At 44.4% G+C, this 17406-nt stretch overlaps 1 protein-coding gene across 9 annotated transcripts in view; it reads left to right on the forward strand.

Annotated features, from left to right (window-relative positions):
* Positions 1–17406, forward strand: part of OGDHL (oxoglutarate dehydrogenase L) — a 2607259-nt gene that overhangs the window by 1456626 nt on the left and 1133227 nt on the right. For all 9 annotated transcript variants that reach the window (XM_069610806.1, XM_069610810.1, XM_069610809.1 and 6 more), the window contains one exon: positions 5556–5706. In XM_069610806.1, coding sequence (XP_069466907.1) covers positions 5556–5706 — 151 coding nt within the window. The remainder of the gene's footprint in view (positions 1–5555; positions 5707–17406) is intronic.

The raw sequence follows: 17406 nt of genomic DNA on the forward strand, positions 1-17406 counted from the left end.
ACCCGCCACCCCGCGAGGATCTCCCGTGCAGGGAATGGAGAGGGCACCAGCCGCCGCAGTCGGAGTTCGGCAGGAGGACCTCTCTCACCTCCGGTCTCCACCCCTGGCCTCCGGCCACCAGGGCTGTAGTCCACAGTTGTCGCGGCCGACGCTGCACTTCACCGCCAGCACCCGCGGTGCGAAAGGCAGCACCGGTTCCCTGCCAGTGAGGTGGGGGCTGCACCCCCCTGCCTCACCTCCGCTCCTCAGGCACACATCTCCTCCGGTCTCACAAGGCGCCATAGGAGGTCCCCGCTCTCCGGATCCAGGGAGGCTCCGGCCGTGTCGACAGCGCACCTCCCCTCCAGCAGCCAGACACGGGGAGTCGGCTCCGCACTGCGCACAACAGCCGCCGTGCACAGGCAGCAGCTGTCGTTCGTCTGCTTCACTGCGACACAGCTCAGGTATCTTCCCCCACTGCAGGCGCCAAGGGGTTCTGTCCGTTAGAAAAGACAAGTTGCGGCGGCCATCTTGGAGGCGATTCTTGCTTCTTACGCGCCGAAACTACTTCTCGTCTTAAGACCACAAGGCAGAGGATTTGCGAGTCGAAACTTGACACAGTTACCCAGTTGTGCTTCAAAATTCAGGTCCCTGCGACCCACCAGACAGGATAATATTATCAGGATGTTGTCAGCGGCAAGAGGAGCTCACGGGACTCACGTCATCTGAGCTTGCATGTTGGCCACGCCCCCAGCAGTATGATTTCACTGTTTTCAAGTTCCACATATATTGACTCTTCCACTGGTTTCCCGATTTCATCCTCGTATGCTCCCTCAGGCTCTCCCCGACAGCTTCTGGACTCCAGCCCACTGGTATACTTGTCTTTGCGTTGGGGGTGGAGGGTAAGCCAAACTTGGATATCTTGATGCTGATCTTTGCCTGTTTCCATTTATATCCCCAAGCCTGTTGCTCCTTGATGGTGCTTCCTCGCTTTCATATGAGTCCCAGACCCTACTAGTCTGCTTCTGTGGGACCCCTGTCCCTATTTTACCTACGGTCCACTTGGACAGACCTGGTATACTCTCCTGCCAGGTGCTATCCCATATGGATTTGGTCTTAATGTCCACGTATGTGGCTCTCCTGCTATCCCCTTGTGCCTTTTGGGATGTGTTTATCTGGTTTACAAAGTTCGTATTCAATTGCACAATTCCTCTTCTATCGCCTTGGGCTTTCCAGGATATATTTTTATGATTTACAAAGTTTGTATCAAGTTGCTGAATCTTATCCCCTTGGGTTTTTCGGGATATCTCTAAGCAGCTTCTTAGTGTTTCTAGCTCCCTCAATACCCCAACAACCGGTCCAACCCGTTCCCTAAGTCATGGGGCGCTCTTCAGTCTCTTCGGTAGGTGGAGCAGAGCTTACCTGCTTTAGTCGTGTTTGGCGTTGTCTTCCTTGTGGCTCCGCAGCTCAGAACTGGTCCTCGCCTCTTCAGCTGCTTGCGTCTTCCTTCTTGGTTGGATTTTGCCAGGCTGGCTTCCCTTCTCACTGCCTTGGTCAGGTCCACCTTGCTGGGACCTCTCAGTCCATCACGACTCTCTGTGCCTCAGTTTCCAACCTTCGGGTCCTCTTTACAGAACAAGCATCTCGTTACGTGCTCCTCCAGGGCTTGCTCTTCTTCTCATTGAGGCCTCCTTTCCTTTTTATGATTGGGCAGCCTCTTGACAACTATACCGCCTGTATTGCCTCCTTGTTCCCTCATCCTCATCTGTGATCTTTGGTATTGAGTATGGGTAAGTGTCCATCTTCCTCGTCGCAGTATTGTCAATAAGACTTCCTACTTTACTATAACATATAGAGGTTTGGCAGACCAGAGGGGCCTGAGTGGGGCATAAGGAGAGTGGGGGTACAAAAGGGTCAAGTGAGTACTGCGTTCTCCCAGGATCATCATCACTGGTCCCATGAAGGTTCTCCCTCCCCATGAGATCCACCCACTGAGTACCATCCCCTAGGGGGACTATTGGGCAGCGGCCTCACCTCCCTGGCCTCATGGAAAGGGGACTCCCAGATGAAAACAGTGACAATACCCTGGGATTTGTCACAGAGCCTAAATAAGGCTTGGGGAAGGGAGACACCTTCCCAATCTTGTTTTGGAACTTTAAGCAAACCACTCGAGACGGTCTGGGCAACAGAGACCGCCTCCCCATTTGTGTGGAACAATACGGAAAAGCCAAATGACGGCTAGTTGAAGAAGGATATTCCCCCATCATTTATGAACTGCCTAAAAACCTCCCGAAGAAGGGAGTCGCCCTGTTGTATTCAGGGTGTATAGCTTACTTTATAGATTCCTTTGGAAGTGTAAGGGATGGAAATAGGTTTGGGACATAGGACAGTGGACTATTTGTATTTGATGGACATTCTGATACTAGCCTTAGTTTTGTTTGAGACAGGGAATCCTCTCTTAGTTATAGGGACAGGTAGGGTTCTTCCTTATTTTCTGTTAAATAAAAGTTTGTGCCAGCAAGCATGCCACCTTTGTGTTCTGCATCTATTTCCGCACCCTTACACTAACATGCACACTCCCACTGCAGTACCACTTTCACTCACCACCCAATGCCTTGCTGCCTTCAGAAATTGCCTCCATACTTTGCTGCTCCTTTTTCCCTTCTGCTGGTCTCTTGGTAGTCCACCTCCTCCCCCTCTGACCTCCTCTGAATAAACCACGCTTTGTGCTTCCTGTGTCAGTCATTCATCCTTCTCCTACTGACTGGATTGGCACTGAGTCCCTGGCCAATCTGGACCGGTCTGCCCCACCCAGAGCGTTTTGAACAACCCAAAGGTTACAGGTAGCGTGCTAAGCCCAACCCTCTTCCCTCTTCCTTCACACAGGCTTGCAGTGGAACAACAATGGCGGCCCGGGAATGTTCGGTGGACCGTTTTGTGGTGCCTCCAAAGTAACTTACCTGGTGCAGGGGTTTGGGCACCCGAACCTTAGTCCCTGGTGGCATAGGGAGCTTGTTGGCTGTTGTTTGCGCTCGCCGTTGTTTCTGTGCAGTGCTTCTGTCTGCTGCGCATGGGCACTGCGGCTTCTTTCACACTGCTGATCTGGTCCTCCCCACTGCGGAATGCTGAATATCTATCTGATGCTTCTTGCTGGTTTCTCGACAGATGATTTGTCCCTAAAGCAAGCACAGAAACACTGGTGAACATTTAATGCATTGGCTTGAGACAATCGTGTACTGCTTAGCTACTTGCTGGCACTGGTGATGGGGGGACAGGGGCAAGAACTGGGGCACTCTCATCAGTCACTATCCACCTCAGGGGTAGGACTGGCTCTGAATTTCTCCCTGGTAGTTCTACAGCCCCTCAATGAGAGGGGTCCCCATGCCCTCTTGATGAGACCAGGGTACTGGCCTTGTCACAATAAGTCAGAGGTCTTGCAAGCACAGTAACTTATTTATACTAATTCTGGCTCTCTTTTGTGCTTCTGCATTCCCAAACCAATCTCCACTGTATTAGTGGGAGTGGAATCTTCCCTTCTTCTCTACGCTTCCGATAGTGTACTGAATTGGGGAATAACAGATCAAGGCAGGGTGGCACATTCAAAGGACATATTCAGAATATGATGTTCCCTTAAAGTCACCGGCTTAAGTATTTATTCCTGTTGACAATCCCCCGCTGTATGATGGGGGCAAGCCAGGGGATTCATCCCGCTCTGCCGCAGGTCCAACATCGCTTAACAGGCAACGCACTGGCCCCCATAGCTTCCCCATCTGTCACCAGCGATCAAGCCGGGGAGAGATCAGGAGGGTTCACATCTTTAAATTGTCCAGACCATTCAGTTGGATCAATTTATTGTACATGGTATGCAGACACAGCTCATCAAAATGGATATATTATCTTATCTCCAGGTTTCAGCCAGCCTGAGAGCCTGGGTCACGTGTGCTGTGACAGCCTGCCTGGTATGTGCAGAATCTTCAGATTCTTGTTTGTGTTTACAGTGGGTTGGTCGGCCCCTCTGGTCCTTGAAATCACAAATTCCTTTTAGCTTTCAGTTTCTCACACCTCACTGACAACTATGGAAGGGGACAGGAGCATGTGAACTATATGATCCTCAGTTAAATAGGTTTGGAAAACTGCTCGACCTTATGTTCATTACTCCACTTGTTACCGTACATTTAGAGGTGCCTCTAGATACCGAGATGTGACTGTGAGATTCCTTGAAATTGGTTATTAGCCTTAATGTTGCCAATTTGGCTTGATTGCCCATCGAGGTTTTCTCGGAATGATCAATGTAAAAAATAATGGATTGTTGGACGCAGGATGTCAGTTCAAGGATGTTTTAACTTAGTTGTCTAATGGTCAAAGGAGGAAGGATCTGAAGTTGCTCTTAAGACCTAGTTGAAAGATCCACATTTTGAAACCATCGTGCCTTTCATACGTTTGTTGCCCAAGTATTTAATTTGCACGATTTGTGAATGTTGCAGTGACAGCACAAATGAAGTGAAATTTCAACAGAAAATGTGTGTTAAGGGTAAGAAAATGAATTGTTTGGGTAATGTGGGCAATCATAGTGTTGTCATCCGCTCCTAAAGTTGTATTTTTCTACCGTGATTAGCAAGACTGTTTGTCCAGTTTTTTAAACGTCATATAACTATAAATGTATTTTTCTGAGTTTCGGGAAGGCGTTTGCCAAAAACAAGAGACCAGGTGTTCAGATAATGAATGTGTTCTGCCCACTCCCTTTTTTTTGTTCTGCCCATTCTCTTGAGCTCTCAAAGCATTTCAACTGTAGCCATCACGTGGTTGAGCCATAGTCAAAGTAACTTAGATAGTGATTACTAAGCATACTTGAGAAATGTTTCTTTGGTTGACAAAGACCTTCTATAAAGTGACACCTTTTAATCTTTATTCTGAGCATTTTCTTCAAAGTATGGAAGCTACAAATCAGACATTTCCCAGGGGAAATGTTCATATCCACACATTGTTCTGGTGCTTTCATTCTAGGATGGCATCCCTTAATACCGGACTGCAGAAAGTCTATTCCTATTGGCATGGGGCTATGTATTATTGCACATTAAAGTGGATGTTTTGTCTTATTTCTTTTCCAGTGTTAGAGTTGTTTTGTACTTTCATATTAGAACTAGTAAGAGCACATTTTGAATTGCAGACAACCACTTAATTTAAAACATGTTCCTGTTCCACTGCAAAGCATACCCTGCTTTTTTTTGCAATTCAAATGTCAAATAGTGAAAACAGGAGTATTTTGGCATACTTACAACAAAAATGTATGACTGATGAATTAAATGTGCCAGCATTGCCCATTCTTTAATTCTTCAGTTTTCTTTGATACCACTGCACTTATATTGCCTTCGGATTTAGAACTTAACTGAAATTAAATACAAGTTCCAGTTCCACTAATCTTCAAACATTCTGTATGCCTAATCAATATTTTATTTTAAAGTGGGAAATTGCCTGTGACCTGTTTCACTCGATTTGAAAAGAGGTTGTGTACACAAAACCTTTTGAAACTATTTGTATTCATGACTCCCCTTCTAACCCTGTCCACCTCAATACAGGTCTCACACGAATTTTGAAAGGCCGGGCAGAGATGATGAAAAATCGAGTTGTGGACTGGGCCCTGGCAGAGTACATGGCATTTGGCTCGTTACTGAAGGAAGGGATCCATGTGCGGCTGAGTGGTCAGGATGTTGAAAGAGGCACATTTAGGTGAGCAATGTACCATTGATTGTGAAAGCACCATGGTTAGATGGCTGCAACAGTTTGTTGCTTCGTTGAAGCTTTTCACTTGTTTTACTTGTGGGCTTGGGATTGTGGAATGACATGGACAACTAGGGGCCTAGAGTGGCCCCATGGGCACACACTGTGATGATAACCCCAGAGGTTGTATACAGAAGATCACAAAGGGCCTTTGTCCTATTCCCAATCCTATCCTCTACGCTAATATTACACATGGAAGGAACCAAACTTGTACAAGCTGGGACATTCAGAGATCTGCGGCTTGCACATGAAGTTTATAATAGCAGGCCTTTGTTCTTTTGAGGGACAATGCAGCTGATGCACCTAAATCAGCCAGATGACCTTTCAGTAGGAAAAGTTGTGCGCACGGTTTGCGGGCTTCCCAGCAACTGTGCACATTTTTCCAAAATAGCCTTGCCTCAACATGTGAGCAGAGAAGAGCTGCAAAACCCTTAACCGTAACAAAACAGGAGCCATATTACAGATTCTGGTGGAGTCCGTGAACCCACCAAAGAATCCTACACATTCATTGCTGCCACATCACGGGAAGGGTTCATGAGGCCCCTGACCAAGAGGGTGTACCAACCCTGGCACCATCCTGCCTTTTGGCCTGATATTATATAGTGACTGCAGCCTGAAAATTGCCTCGGGACACACATTCAAGAAATAGAGTATCCAGTGATAATATTGCAGGAAATAATAATGACTGAATGTATAAAGATGGAAAGATACTGCTGGAATTAATAGAGTGGGTAAAAAAATACTGATCAGCAGACTAACGCCGAGCAGCTAAGTAACTACCACAGAGTGGGGCCACTGTATGTTACCAGCTGTCTGGATGAATTCCTGGAGCTCTTCTTACCGGAAGAACTGTGTGTAACTGTGTGATACCCTTTGTGAAAATGTATCATCCTGTATAGAAAATGTCATGTAATCGCATTTTGAACTCTGGTCAATGGTAATACTGAGAGCATCTCTCTGGGTAGCTCAAGCACTATCATGTGTTTGTGCCTCCATTGAACCTCACTCTTTTTCAGGATACCTATATCACTTAATCCAACCCATCTTGTGTACATTCTGTCAATTCTACTTTCTGATTCATTCCTACCAGAGATTCCTCATTTTGTGAATTAATCCTCAAGTAGAGTCTTCCCTGGAAAGTTTTGCTCAACCAGCAGGTGGCGTTGTACTGCTCTGAGGATGGCTCCATCATGTCTCCTTGGCACTGTATCAAGGCAGAAATGATGTCACACACACTTAAACTCAAAGCTGCCCGCACCATTTTCCTTAGTAGGTTTTTCCATTAGTTGCTTTTTCCCTCAGCCATGTTCAAGAATATGTTTTCTTCCAAACAGCAACTCAACAATTCTACTTATTTTTAACAATGTCTCCTCCTAAGTCAGGTTTTCAATGCTGCTAGTAGTGCCATCCCAGTCTTATGTCTCTCACCAACCCTCATTCTTTGTGTCTTTATTGTCTTGCTAAGGACCATGATAAAGAGGATGTGGGTCCTTTCTGGTAGCGAACCCAAAGGTAGGTAGGGAGCCCATACAAAGACTTTTGTAGGCATCCTCAAAATATGAACTCGTAAGATATCATCTTGTGGTACCCCGATAAAGACTCCTACCTCGGCTGCAGAGCTAAACTTCATAGGAAAGGAGGTAGCCCTACAGATAAGGGGTTTATCGGCCACTTTTACTCCCTAAAAATTAGCAAATACTCCTAAAAAATAAAAATAGGGAGTACAAATACTCACAACAAAAAATAGGAAAAAGACATGTAGAATCTTGCGCCCCTGCTTTCACCCTCACAGCTCCATGGATATGTTCGGACCAGAAGTGCACATAGTACCACAGGAAGAAACTACTATTTTAACTGACTGATTGGAAGAAGTAAACATATATCTTGAATGACTTGCTGGAAAGAAAGAAATATTACAAAAACATTTCAGTTTTTCAGTTGAAACATATTCACTCGCTTATAAAATACTCTCGTTGGGAATTGGGCTTACATTTTTACTCCCTAAAAAATAATTTTACTCCCAGCTTCTAAAATTTAGGGAGTAAAATACACCCACTTCCAAATCTTATCTGGAGCACTGAGAAGAGGTAACGCCACCATTCATGGAGTAAATCCTTTTCATCATACACTCATTCTACTTGTTCGCAAAAATGGCACTAAATGTCACAGTCCAATTTTGGAACACATATGAGACTGCACTGGAGCTGGTCAAAACAAGTGAGACACCCGACTTCCCCACCTCTTCATTGCCCACAGCCTTACCATTGGTAATCTGTTATGGGAAGCTTTCCTCAAAGTATTCGAATTGGCTTCTGAAGCGGTAAGGCTCCAGTGCCTGTTGTTCCTCTGAAAGTCTGCCTCAGCAAACATACGTCTCACGCTTGTATGTCTGGGAACTCCGGCCTGCGTGACATGTTGTTGAGAGAGCCAGCATCATCAGTGCTTTTCCTCCCGGGTGCGAATGCACAGCGGCTATCTTCTCTTTGATCTCATTGGTGCTGGCAACTTTAGAGTCTGTGTCAAGTCAATATAACTTTTATCCAGTTCAGAGCCATAAGTAAATGCAACAAAAAAGCACACTTTCGTAAAAACAGCATTATTAAACATTTAAATTCATCACATACAAAGTGTTAATAGAAAACAGAAATTTGTTAGGACACAATTCATCATGTTCCTCTAAATACATTAAAAACACAAAAGTCAATAACATATTGAGGGAGAGAAAAGGAATACTCACAGCCCCCATAATTAAGCTTCCCGTTGTATGGTAATATTGCACCACAGATTACAACATAAAAGGAGTCAGGCAGATATGCGCCTCTGAAGCCAAGCACGATGTATACATTTGGCCACTATATACAAATTGACTGGATCGTATGATCTCTTGCATGACTCCATAGCCTCAACGGTGGTACGAATGCCTGAAGTACTTAGGAGAGGTTTAAGATATAGAGCTCTCAGTCCCTGTGTGTTGGGATTGAGAAACAATAAATGGAAGTGGGGGGGGGGGTTCATGAAATCCATGTATTTTCCAAACCCAAAATTAGATTTTATTCTTACATAGTTTGGGGGCAGCTTCAGGATTCTACATGCTTTCACCATTCTCTCTAAAAAGTTCATTGCATAGTTTACTTTTTATAATAATTGACTTTGCCTTTTAACCGTGTATCCTGCTCATTCAAGTTAAAAAGGCCCTTCTTAATGTAATAAAGATGCAAGTTCAACACGGTATAACGGAACGCACTTATCAGCTGCGAGAGTAGCACTGTAAACCAAGGAGGGGGCTCTTTGTCTTAAAATCCTTAATAAAAACGAATCTGTAAATACAGGAGCACAGGTAGGTATAACCAAACTTAGTAGTAGAACGAGAACACGGTAACCAGGCCCTTAGTTTGCTTTCGCTTGAAGCGTGGGTTAGCATTTTAATGCATGGCAAAGGCTGCTGTGGCTGGTGATTTAGTGCAGAATCTGCAATCCCAGGCCAGCGCTGCCAGAAGAACACATTTGCTTTTAGTGAAACCTGTGAGCTCTAATCTGTGACCTTGAAAAAAATAACAACCACTAAGTCATACCATTTTGTAATTCAAAATCATTTATGAAATACAATTTTCTAATGGAGACGAAAAGAACCACAGCAGTTTCAAATTTCCCCATAGGACATCTTCCTTGGGAAAACAGGTTAGAGTGTTCCAGATATGCAACAATTATATGGTAGTATGTCTGTGGTTTAAGGCTCTGATGGTGTCATGGTGGAGGGCCATTCTCATGGGAATCGGGAGGAGTCGACCAAGGTAGTTGAATAAAGTTCTGCTGTTGTCTCAAATGTTTCAATGACTTAACTTTGTGTTGTTGGAATTGGGGGTGGACTGTGACATCACAGGGTGTAAATGAGGGCAGTGTGGGAAGGTCTGTGGACCCAATCCTTGATCACAATTAATGCTTTCATCTAAGGGTTCTAAGTGCAGTGTCCAAGCAGATTTGTGTAGCGAGATTTTTTCATGTAGCATGATTATGAATAACTAATTGCTTGTATTGTATAAAAGCTCTAACCTTGCGGACCTTTCATTTACATTGCCTTTTCATGCAGTAATTTCATGTGATCTGTTTAAATTTGCTGTCGCAGATGCATCTGGAGCCACAGAATAAAACTGTGTTACTTCTTGCACCGGCATACACTCCTTTTAACTACTTTATACATTTGTTTGTGAGTTCTATGAGGCGGCCCGATACATTAACATGGACTACCCATGGCAGATTCATGGCACCCTCAATGGTCATCAGGTGTATTAAGTCGTGCCTAAAGGCCAAACGTTCTGGAGTCTGCCATAGCCATAGCCAGTACACAATGGGTTTTGATGCAGCAATAATATCTGTAGGGCACTTATCAACTTCTAGATGTAACCAGAGCATTGGGTGTAGTCTGAGAGCCAGAGGAGGCTCTCTTTAGGAATTTATTTTCCACAACAGTGGAGGATTTTACATCAGCATACCCCCAAAACTCTGCCCCAAAAAAGGCGGCAGCTGTGGCTTGATTCCTGTACACATCTAGAGCTGGGGATATGGTCCCTCTCACATTTCTGCTGAAGAAGGCTTGCGTGCCACTACTGTGTTTTTCCAGTCTGGCCATAGACTTAACAAACTGGGTTGTCGAATTCACATTCTCGTTAAAACTGTTGTACGGTAGTCATATGACTTAACCTGTTCTAGGGTGCCCCCCACGCTGGCGTCTAATTTGAAATGTTTTCCAAAGCTGGGCTTAAACACCAGTGTCTTTGGTTTGTTGGTGTTCAAACTCAGCCTTAGTTCCTCACATTTCTTCGTAAAGGACCCCAACGATGATCTCAGTCCCTGTGGGTTGTGGACGGGATCACAGCATCATCTGCATAGAAGAAGCTGGGATATTTACTTAGACCCAGCTTTGGGGGGGTCTTTGCCTTCCACCAGCAGTGATTCAATGATATATATTCAGTAAAAAAAAACTTGCTTACTAAAACCTATGAAATTCAGTTAAAAAACATTGTTAAAGGGACGTTATGGCTCAAAGTAAAACCCAAAAAACCTGAAATTCGCTAGTTATGGTAAGCTAAGGAACCATAACTCGCACCACCACCGTACATTGCTAAGACTAACACCCAGGACATCAAAGATGACATCACAAATGTAATGTAAAATGTAATAATAGGTTAAAACTTGTTCCGGTATAGAGTCGTCAAAAACAAACTTACATAATCTTCACCGTCTCCATTCTCTTCCCGTAATTCAGTCCGAAATGCTCAATCCGCTTGCATCAAAGAATCTTCATAAACTGAATTTACATGTTGCGTACACACTTTTGGAATGCATAACCTTATCAAATGTTCATTATTACAAACCTCCTCTCACTGACTCTTTACGGAAAAATCCCTTTCTCTCAAGGTCAAAAGACAATTGACCCTTCTACTTTCTGTCTCATGCATGGGCTGCCTTAGCTCGCAACCAAAAAATCAAAGCTAGTGACCTTCACTCAGAATCTAAATACATTCTCACTTTGCAACAACACGGCTCAACGCACCCATGAGAACTCGTATTGTCATACACGTGCACGGCTGCTGTTTCCATCAAACACTGCAGGTGGCTGCCTCAGATGCCAAACTCTAGGGGGCGTCAATCTGACTCCAATATTATTTTAAATACATTGTAACACAGACACATTACTCTTTCGACGGTACTCCATGCACAATATATTGAGGAATACCTCCAAATAGGGTGGCCAACTTGGTCACATCCCTTTGTGGGACAAAAGGTGTTGATGACGTCACAGCGTCATTCACCTGGCACAATCAATGCATTGCACCCAAAGCTACTGACATAACCGCCCTGCAAGCCTGTCACGTCAGTAGCTGCGGTTGCAATGCAATGCAATAGGACTCTTATTTACAGATTAGCTGCCACTTGCCAGCCACTGTTATTCCCATTCGCGGGAAATCTATGTATATGACTCCCTCCCCGCTCGGCCCCAACCCCTAGCATGACTAATTGTGACTCCTGACTTACTCTGTTAGATCACAAATTGTGCTTGAACAGAGCAAGTCGGGACAACCCGCGTCCCGCAGAGCCACTCGGCAAACTGTGGGACACACGCGCCAATTGCGGGACAATCCTGCAAATTACGGAACAGTTGCCCACCCTACCTCCAAATATACTGTATGAGTTTCGTGACAAAAAAACACCACTTTTTTGCTTCTTGCTGCCGCATCCCCAAACCTCGTTTGAAACAAAAGGGTGGCGTCCTGCCACATACATTTACATAAATCACCCATTACATTTTTATTTGCTGCAAAGGTTATAACATTTCGCATGCTAAGTATCAAAGGAACTGTATACTCAGGGTTAGTAGGGATAAGAATACAAAAAGAATATCACAAGTGACTATTAGCTTATTTATTCAGCTGATGTCACAAAGGGTATGGGTTCAATTTTCCATAGTGTTTAGTAGTTTTTTTGAAACAACACTTGCCTAAAAATTGGCAGACATATTGAAAATGAAACAAATAGAGAGCAAACTGAAGCCACAATTCAGGTTCTTAAAACATGGTCATAGATTTGCAACTGCAAGTACATAAAAGCAGAATAATTTTACAGCAATTATGGTATAGAAACACATAGAACGTGAAACTGTAAAAACATCCTGATAGTTGTTTCCAAGCTGTGCTGGATATTTTGGGGACGTAACCAAGTCTTCCCCAACCCTCACCTCCCCAGACAGTATTTGATAACTTTAACAAGTGCAATTTTGTGGGTTTTTTTATGTTTTTGCAGAGATGCCCGCGAACACCAAAACACGGATCAAAGATGGCGGGCGCATCGAAACAATCTGATGCACTTCACGCTCTCCACCATCCAATGAGCAAACGCGTCACATGTCCGCGGACATGACGCACCCGATTACCTAATCGGTGTTCTGCCCGCGGAGCGAACAGCAAAGTGTGTCCGCGGAGCGGACATAGATATCACTAATTTTTTGAGACCTACTTTTTGATCGTTTAAAAAAAACTACTGGACAGATTTTCACCAAATTTACAAAAGCACGCTTTCGGGACCAAACCGCTGCTCCTGCCGCAAATTTGGTGGAAATCCGTCCAGCGGTTTCCTCTGTAGACGTGCGCAAAGTTTTTCCCCCATTCACTCTATGGGAAAAAAATAAGTTTTGGGACCCCTCCTATAACTTTGCCCCCCCTGGACCAAACCTCACCAAACTTTGCACAAAAATTCAGAGTGTGTCATATACTTTTTTTTGCAACGTTTGGTGAGGATTCGTCCAGGGGGAGCGGAGTTATAAGCCGCCCAAAAAGTGCTCTTCCTATGGAAACAGCAACTTAACCATAACTACACGGCCGTGTAATATATATATATATATTTCTGAGGCTTGTGGAATCTGCTTAGATCACATGCTGTGCATAGGCCGACATCTAGTGGAAGCTATGGAGTATTACAGTTTTCGAAACTTGCAAATGTGCGTCGACACAGGGCGTGCCAGTAATACTATCTCTAGTGTGACGTCCACTGTACCCATGATCCCTCATGCGTCTAGGACCCTCATATTGTTTTTTTCCGCCATACTGGTCGGAAGCATCCCGCAGAGTTCCCTGGCCTTAGCCATAATTTTGCAAAAAATAATATTATTTCCCCGTTTTCTACATCCCAATGTCGAGTCACCGAAGTTCAACACTCAACGCCGACCGGAGAAGAAAACAACCCTCGAGAGCTGCACGACGGACTTGGGCCTAGGAAGGCCTCTGGCCTCGGCCCCTACAAGTAGGTAGAGTGGGGGAGGGTACATACTCATCACTATATATATAGATCATGGCCATGGTGCTATTGTATGGTACTATTGTATGTTTACAATACTAAGCACTTTAGCACTCTTTTATCTTGCTGCCACAGAAAATAATCTGTATTTCCAAGCAAAGATTTACAAAATTCATTTGACAATGTGTGAGGATTGATGTTCAAGATACTAACAAAGCTAACAAAGCATTTTGCACTGTGCACTTTAGGTTTTAAGGTAAATGGATTGAGAGTTATGTTTACAGCACTATCCACTTTATAATCTTGAACCTACAAAAGATCAAACGATCGGAATATCATAGTTCCTCACATATGTAGAGTTGTTAAATAGAAAATTAATCAGCGGCAGTGTGCAATTAATTTTATGACTCCGAGAATTTGACTACAAATTCAGGCCGTAATTGGGAATAATGTGTAAGTGTACAGCGAGCAGGTTTCGATTTCAATTAACAACTATTAGAGTGACAACATATTTAAAATTGTCGCGTAAACAAAAGTGAAAACCTGTCACTGCAAACTGAACGGCACTAAAAAATGATTGTGATATCTCTAAAAAATGCACTAAGCATGAGAATCAATACATCTTAAAATGGCCGCATGCATTCAACACAGAATGCTTATGGGGTATTGCGAGAGATGAAAAAGAAGGACAAAATGTGTAGGGCAGAATCATAGAGATCGAGCCCTTCTGTACTTAAAAGCACTTCAGTCTCATTGTGTTTTATATGTGAGCAAGCAACGGAAGCGTTGCGAAACGCGTCATAGGTTGTAATGCCTTAAATAAAACTGGATATGGCATAAGAATTTTGGCGAATGGTGGATTGACTTACTTTTTTGGAGTTTTATACTGGCGTCTTGACCGCATTGAGTGCTGTCCCCGTGTGGAGAAGTTCATTTACTTTTCCTTTCTTTAAAAAATATATATATATATATATATATATATATATATATATATATATAGATACATTTCTTATATATTCCTACACACACTAGCCCGCTGTCATATATCGGCCGTGGAAAGTATGGAGCAGATGGGCGCTATGGAAGAAGGACTAGATTCCGAGTAACTGCAGGGTGCGGTCTAGTCTTTCTGTTGTGCTACCTACAAGTACCAGAAAATGGAGAACACCTGTGCGTTGCAACTTTCTTGCTGCCTACGCGAGTACTCCTCGCTTGTGCTCTGCCTTCAGTGGTTACTCTGTGTTTCCTGTGCCTTCCTTCCCTGTTCGTCTGCCCGTGTCTTTCCGTTACCGCTGTTCGCGGTTTCCTCTTCCGTTTTCTCCGCTTACCTGTTTGTTTTCTATTTCCGCTGTTTTCCGCGCTCTGCGCTGCCTTCTAAAACTCACGCCTGCTTCAGCGTCTCATCTGCCAAAGGACGCTTTCTGCTGGGAACTCTTCGTTGTCCAAGTTCTTTGGAGTACTGTGCTGTTCCGCACTGGACCGATATATCCTATTTTCACAAAGAACACTACCAGTGCATGCTGGTTATTGAAGTACGGACGCACGCCAACAACTTCCTGCCAACTACAGCTACACAATCTTCCAGGGTTTTTCGGCAAGGCTTTTCCCTGGTTTGGGGTGGGCTCCCCGGAGTCCCCGCTGCCGGGCTAATCGCTTATAGGCAAAGTGGCCTCCGGGGGAGCTCGCTCCTATTTCGTCAAACAGAAGAATAAGATCAAGACAAAGACAGCCTGGAGAGAAAGACCGGAAAGCTCATCAGACGAATCCGTAAAGACCCACACAGAATCATCAGGTGAGGAGGGGGCTAGTGGAAAGGAAAGTGTGAGTGACAAACCTCTAGATTCTGAGAGATTGCAACGCCTAGAGAAGATGGCTAGTCTTGAACAGTACCAGGAGATGGTTAACGCCATACAAGCTCTGAGGGTTGAAGTACAAACCCTAAAAACTGATAATGCCGCATTGAGGCAACAGAGAGATGATTACAGAGGAGAACTACCTCCTTTATCCCTACCTTGCGATAAATATGAGGGAAACCCCAGGAAATTAAAGGAGTTTCTGGATGCCTGCACAATACACTATACTTTTCGTCCCAAGACATACGAGTTGGATCGAACAAAAGTGGGTTTTCTAATTTCGAACTTAGCTGGTATTGCCCTAGCCTGGGCCACCCCACTAGTGACAAACTCAGACCCATCATTAAATGACTATGGTGCCTTTGTAACACGTTTCAAAGCAAGATTTGAGAGACCTGAAGTATTATTCTCCACTTTTGAAAACCTGTTAGACATACGTCAAGGAAACTCAGACATACAGACATATATTACCTGTTTTCAGAAGGTGGCAAGTGAAGCAGGTTGGCCAGAAACGGCACAACAGACAATTTTCTGTCGGGGTCTGCATGAAGACATAAAGGACGAACTGGCCAGAGTAGCCAGACCTGCTTCATTTCAGGAACTCGTGTCATTGGTATTAGAGATAGAATTCCGCATGTCGGAAAGGAAAGCTGAGAAGAAGAAGCCCCGGTCTTTAGTACCTTTCACTAGCTTACCCTCAGTACCTGAAGGGGTTCAACACGAAGAACCAATGCAGATAGGAACTGCTAGAGGACCACTTACAGCCAACGAACGGAAGAGACGCAAGGATCTTGGACTTTGTATGTATTGTGGATCCAGCACACATTTGTTACGCAATTGCCCAGAAGTCCCTCCCAGAAAGCAGGGAAACGAAAGACCCCAACCTTGAACAGGGATAAGGAAGGGGAGACCTCTATGCATCCCTGTGCTAATGCTCAACCAGCTTTCATCAGCAATAACACTCTGATGGTGGTTAAGATTACATTAGACTGGCACTCTACTAAACCCATTGAATGTTTAGCTATGCTGGACTGTGGAGCTGCGGGTAACTTTGTAGATGATAAGTGGGCTAATGAACACCACCTGCCTCGACGCCCTAAGATCAAACCGATTCCAGTAGAAGGCGTGGATGGCACACCTTTGACTTCCGGACCCATTTGTCAGGAAACGGAGGAATTACGGGTCAGAGTGTCAAATCATTCTGAGTACCTATCTTTCGATCTCATTCGAGCGGCTCATTTTCCAGTCATCTTAGGCATACCATGGCTCAGAAAACACAACCCGGCAATTGACTGGCAACTTAACACAGTAGAGTTCAGATCCACATATTGCTCTCAACAGTGTTTGACTAATGAACCCGCTTTGTCCTGTGTGCTTCCAACAATACAAAATACCGTCCTCAGCGTCAATACAATTCCCATCCAGTACCTGAAATATGAGGACGTTTTCTTAGACACCCAACCAAGGAATCTACCTCCTCATCGAAAAGAAGACTGCAAGATCGAACTAATTCCGGAGGCTGAAGTACCCTTTGGAAGGATGTTTCCTTTATCTCTACCTGAAAAGGAGGCATTGAGGGAATACCTGTCAATCAACCTACAAAACGGACTCATACGGGAATCCTCATCGTCAGCAGGGGCATCTCTTTTTTTTATCTCGAAAAAAGGAACCACAGAACTAAGACCCTGCATAGATTACCGGGGTTTGAACAGTCTGACTATACGAGACAGGTATCCTATGCCCTTAATGAAAGACATTATTGAGGCAGTCCAAGGGGCACACCTCTTTACCAAATTAGATCTTCGAGGAGCTTATCACCTACTTCGTATTCGTGAAGGGGACGAATGGAAGACAGCTTTCAGGACTCCTCTGGGACACTACGAGTACAGAGTTATGCCCTTTGGTTTGGTAAATGCACCGTCCCAGTTTCAACGCTTCATGGACAAAATATTCGCAGATATGTTGTATTCTTCTGTTGTGGTTTATTTGGACGACATTCTCATATTCC

Source organism: Ambystoma mexicanum, chromosome 8, assembly GCF_040938575.1.
Source record: "Ambystoma mexicanum isolate Mex_15411 chromosome 8, UKY_AmexF1_1, whole genome shotgun sequence".
Lineage (NCBI taxonomy): Eukaryota > Metazoa > Chordata > Amphibia > Caudata > Ambystomatidae > Ambystoma > Ambystoma mexicanum.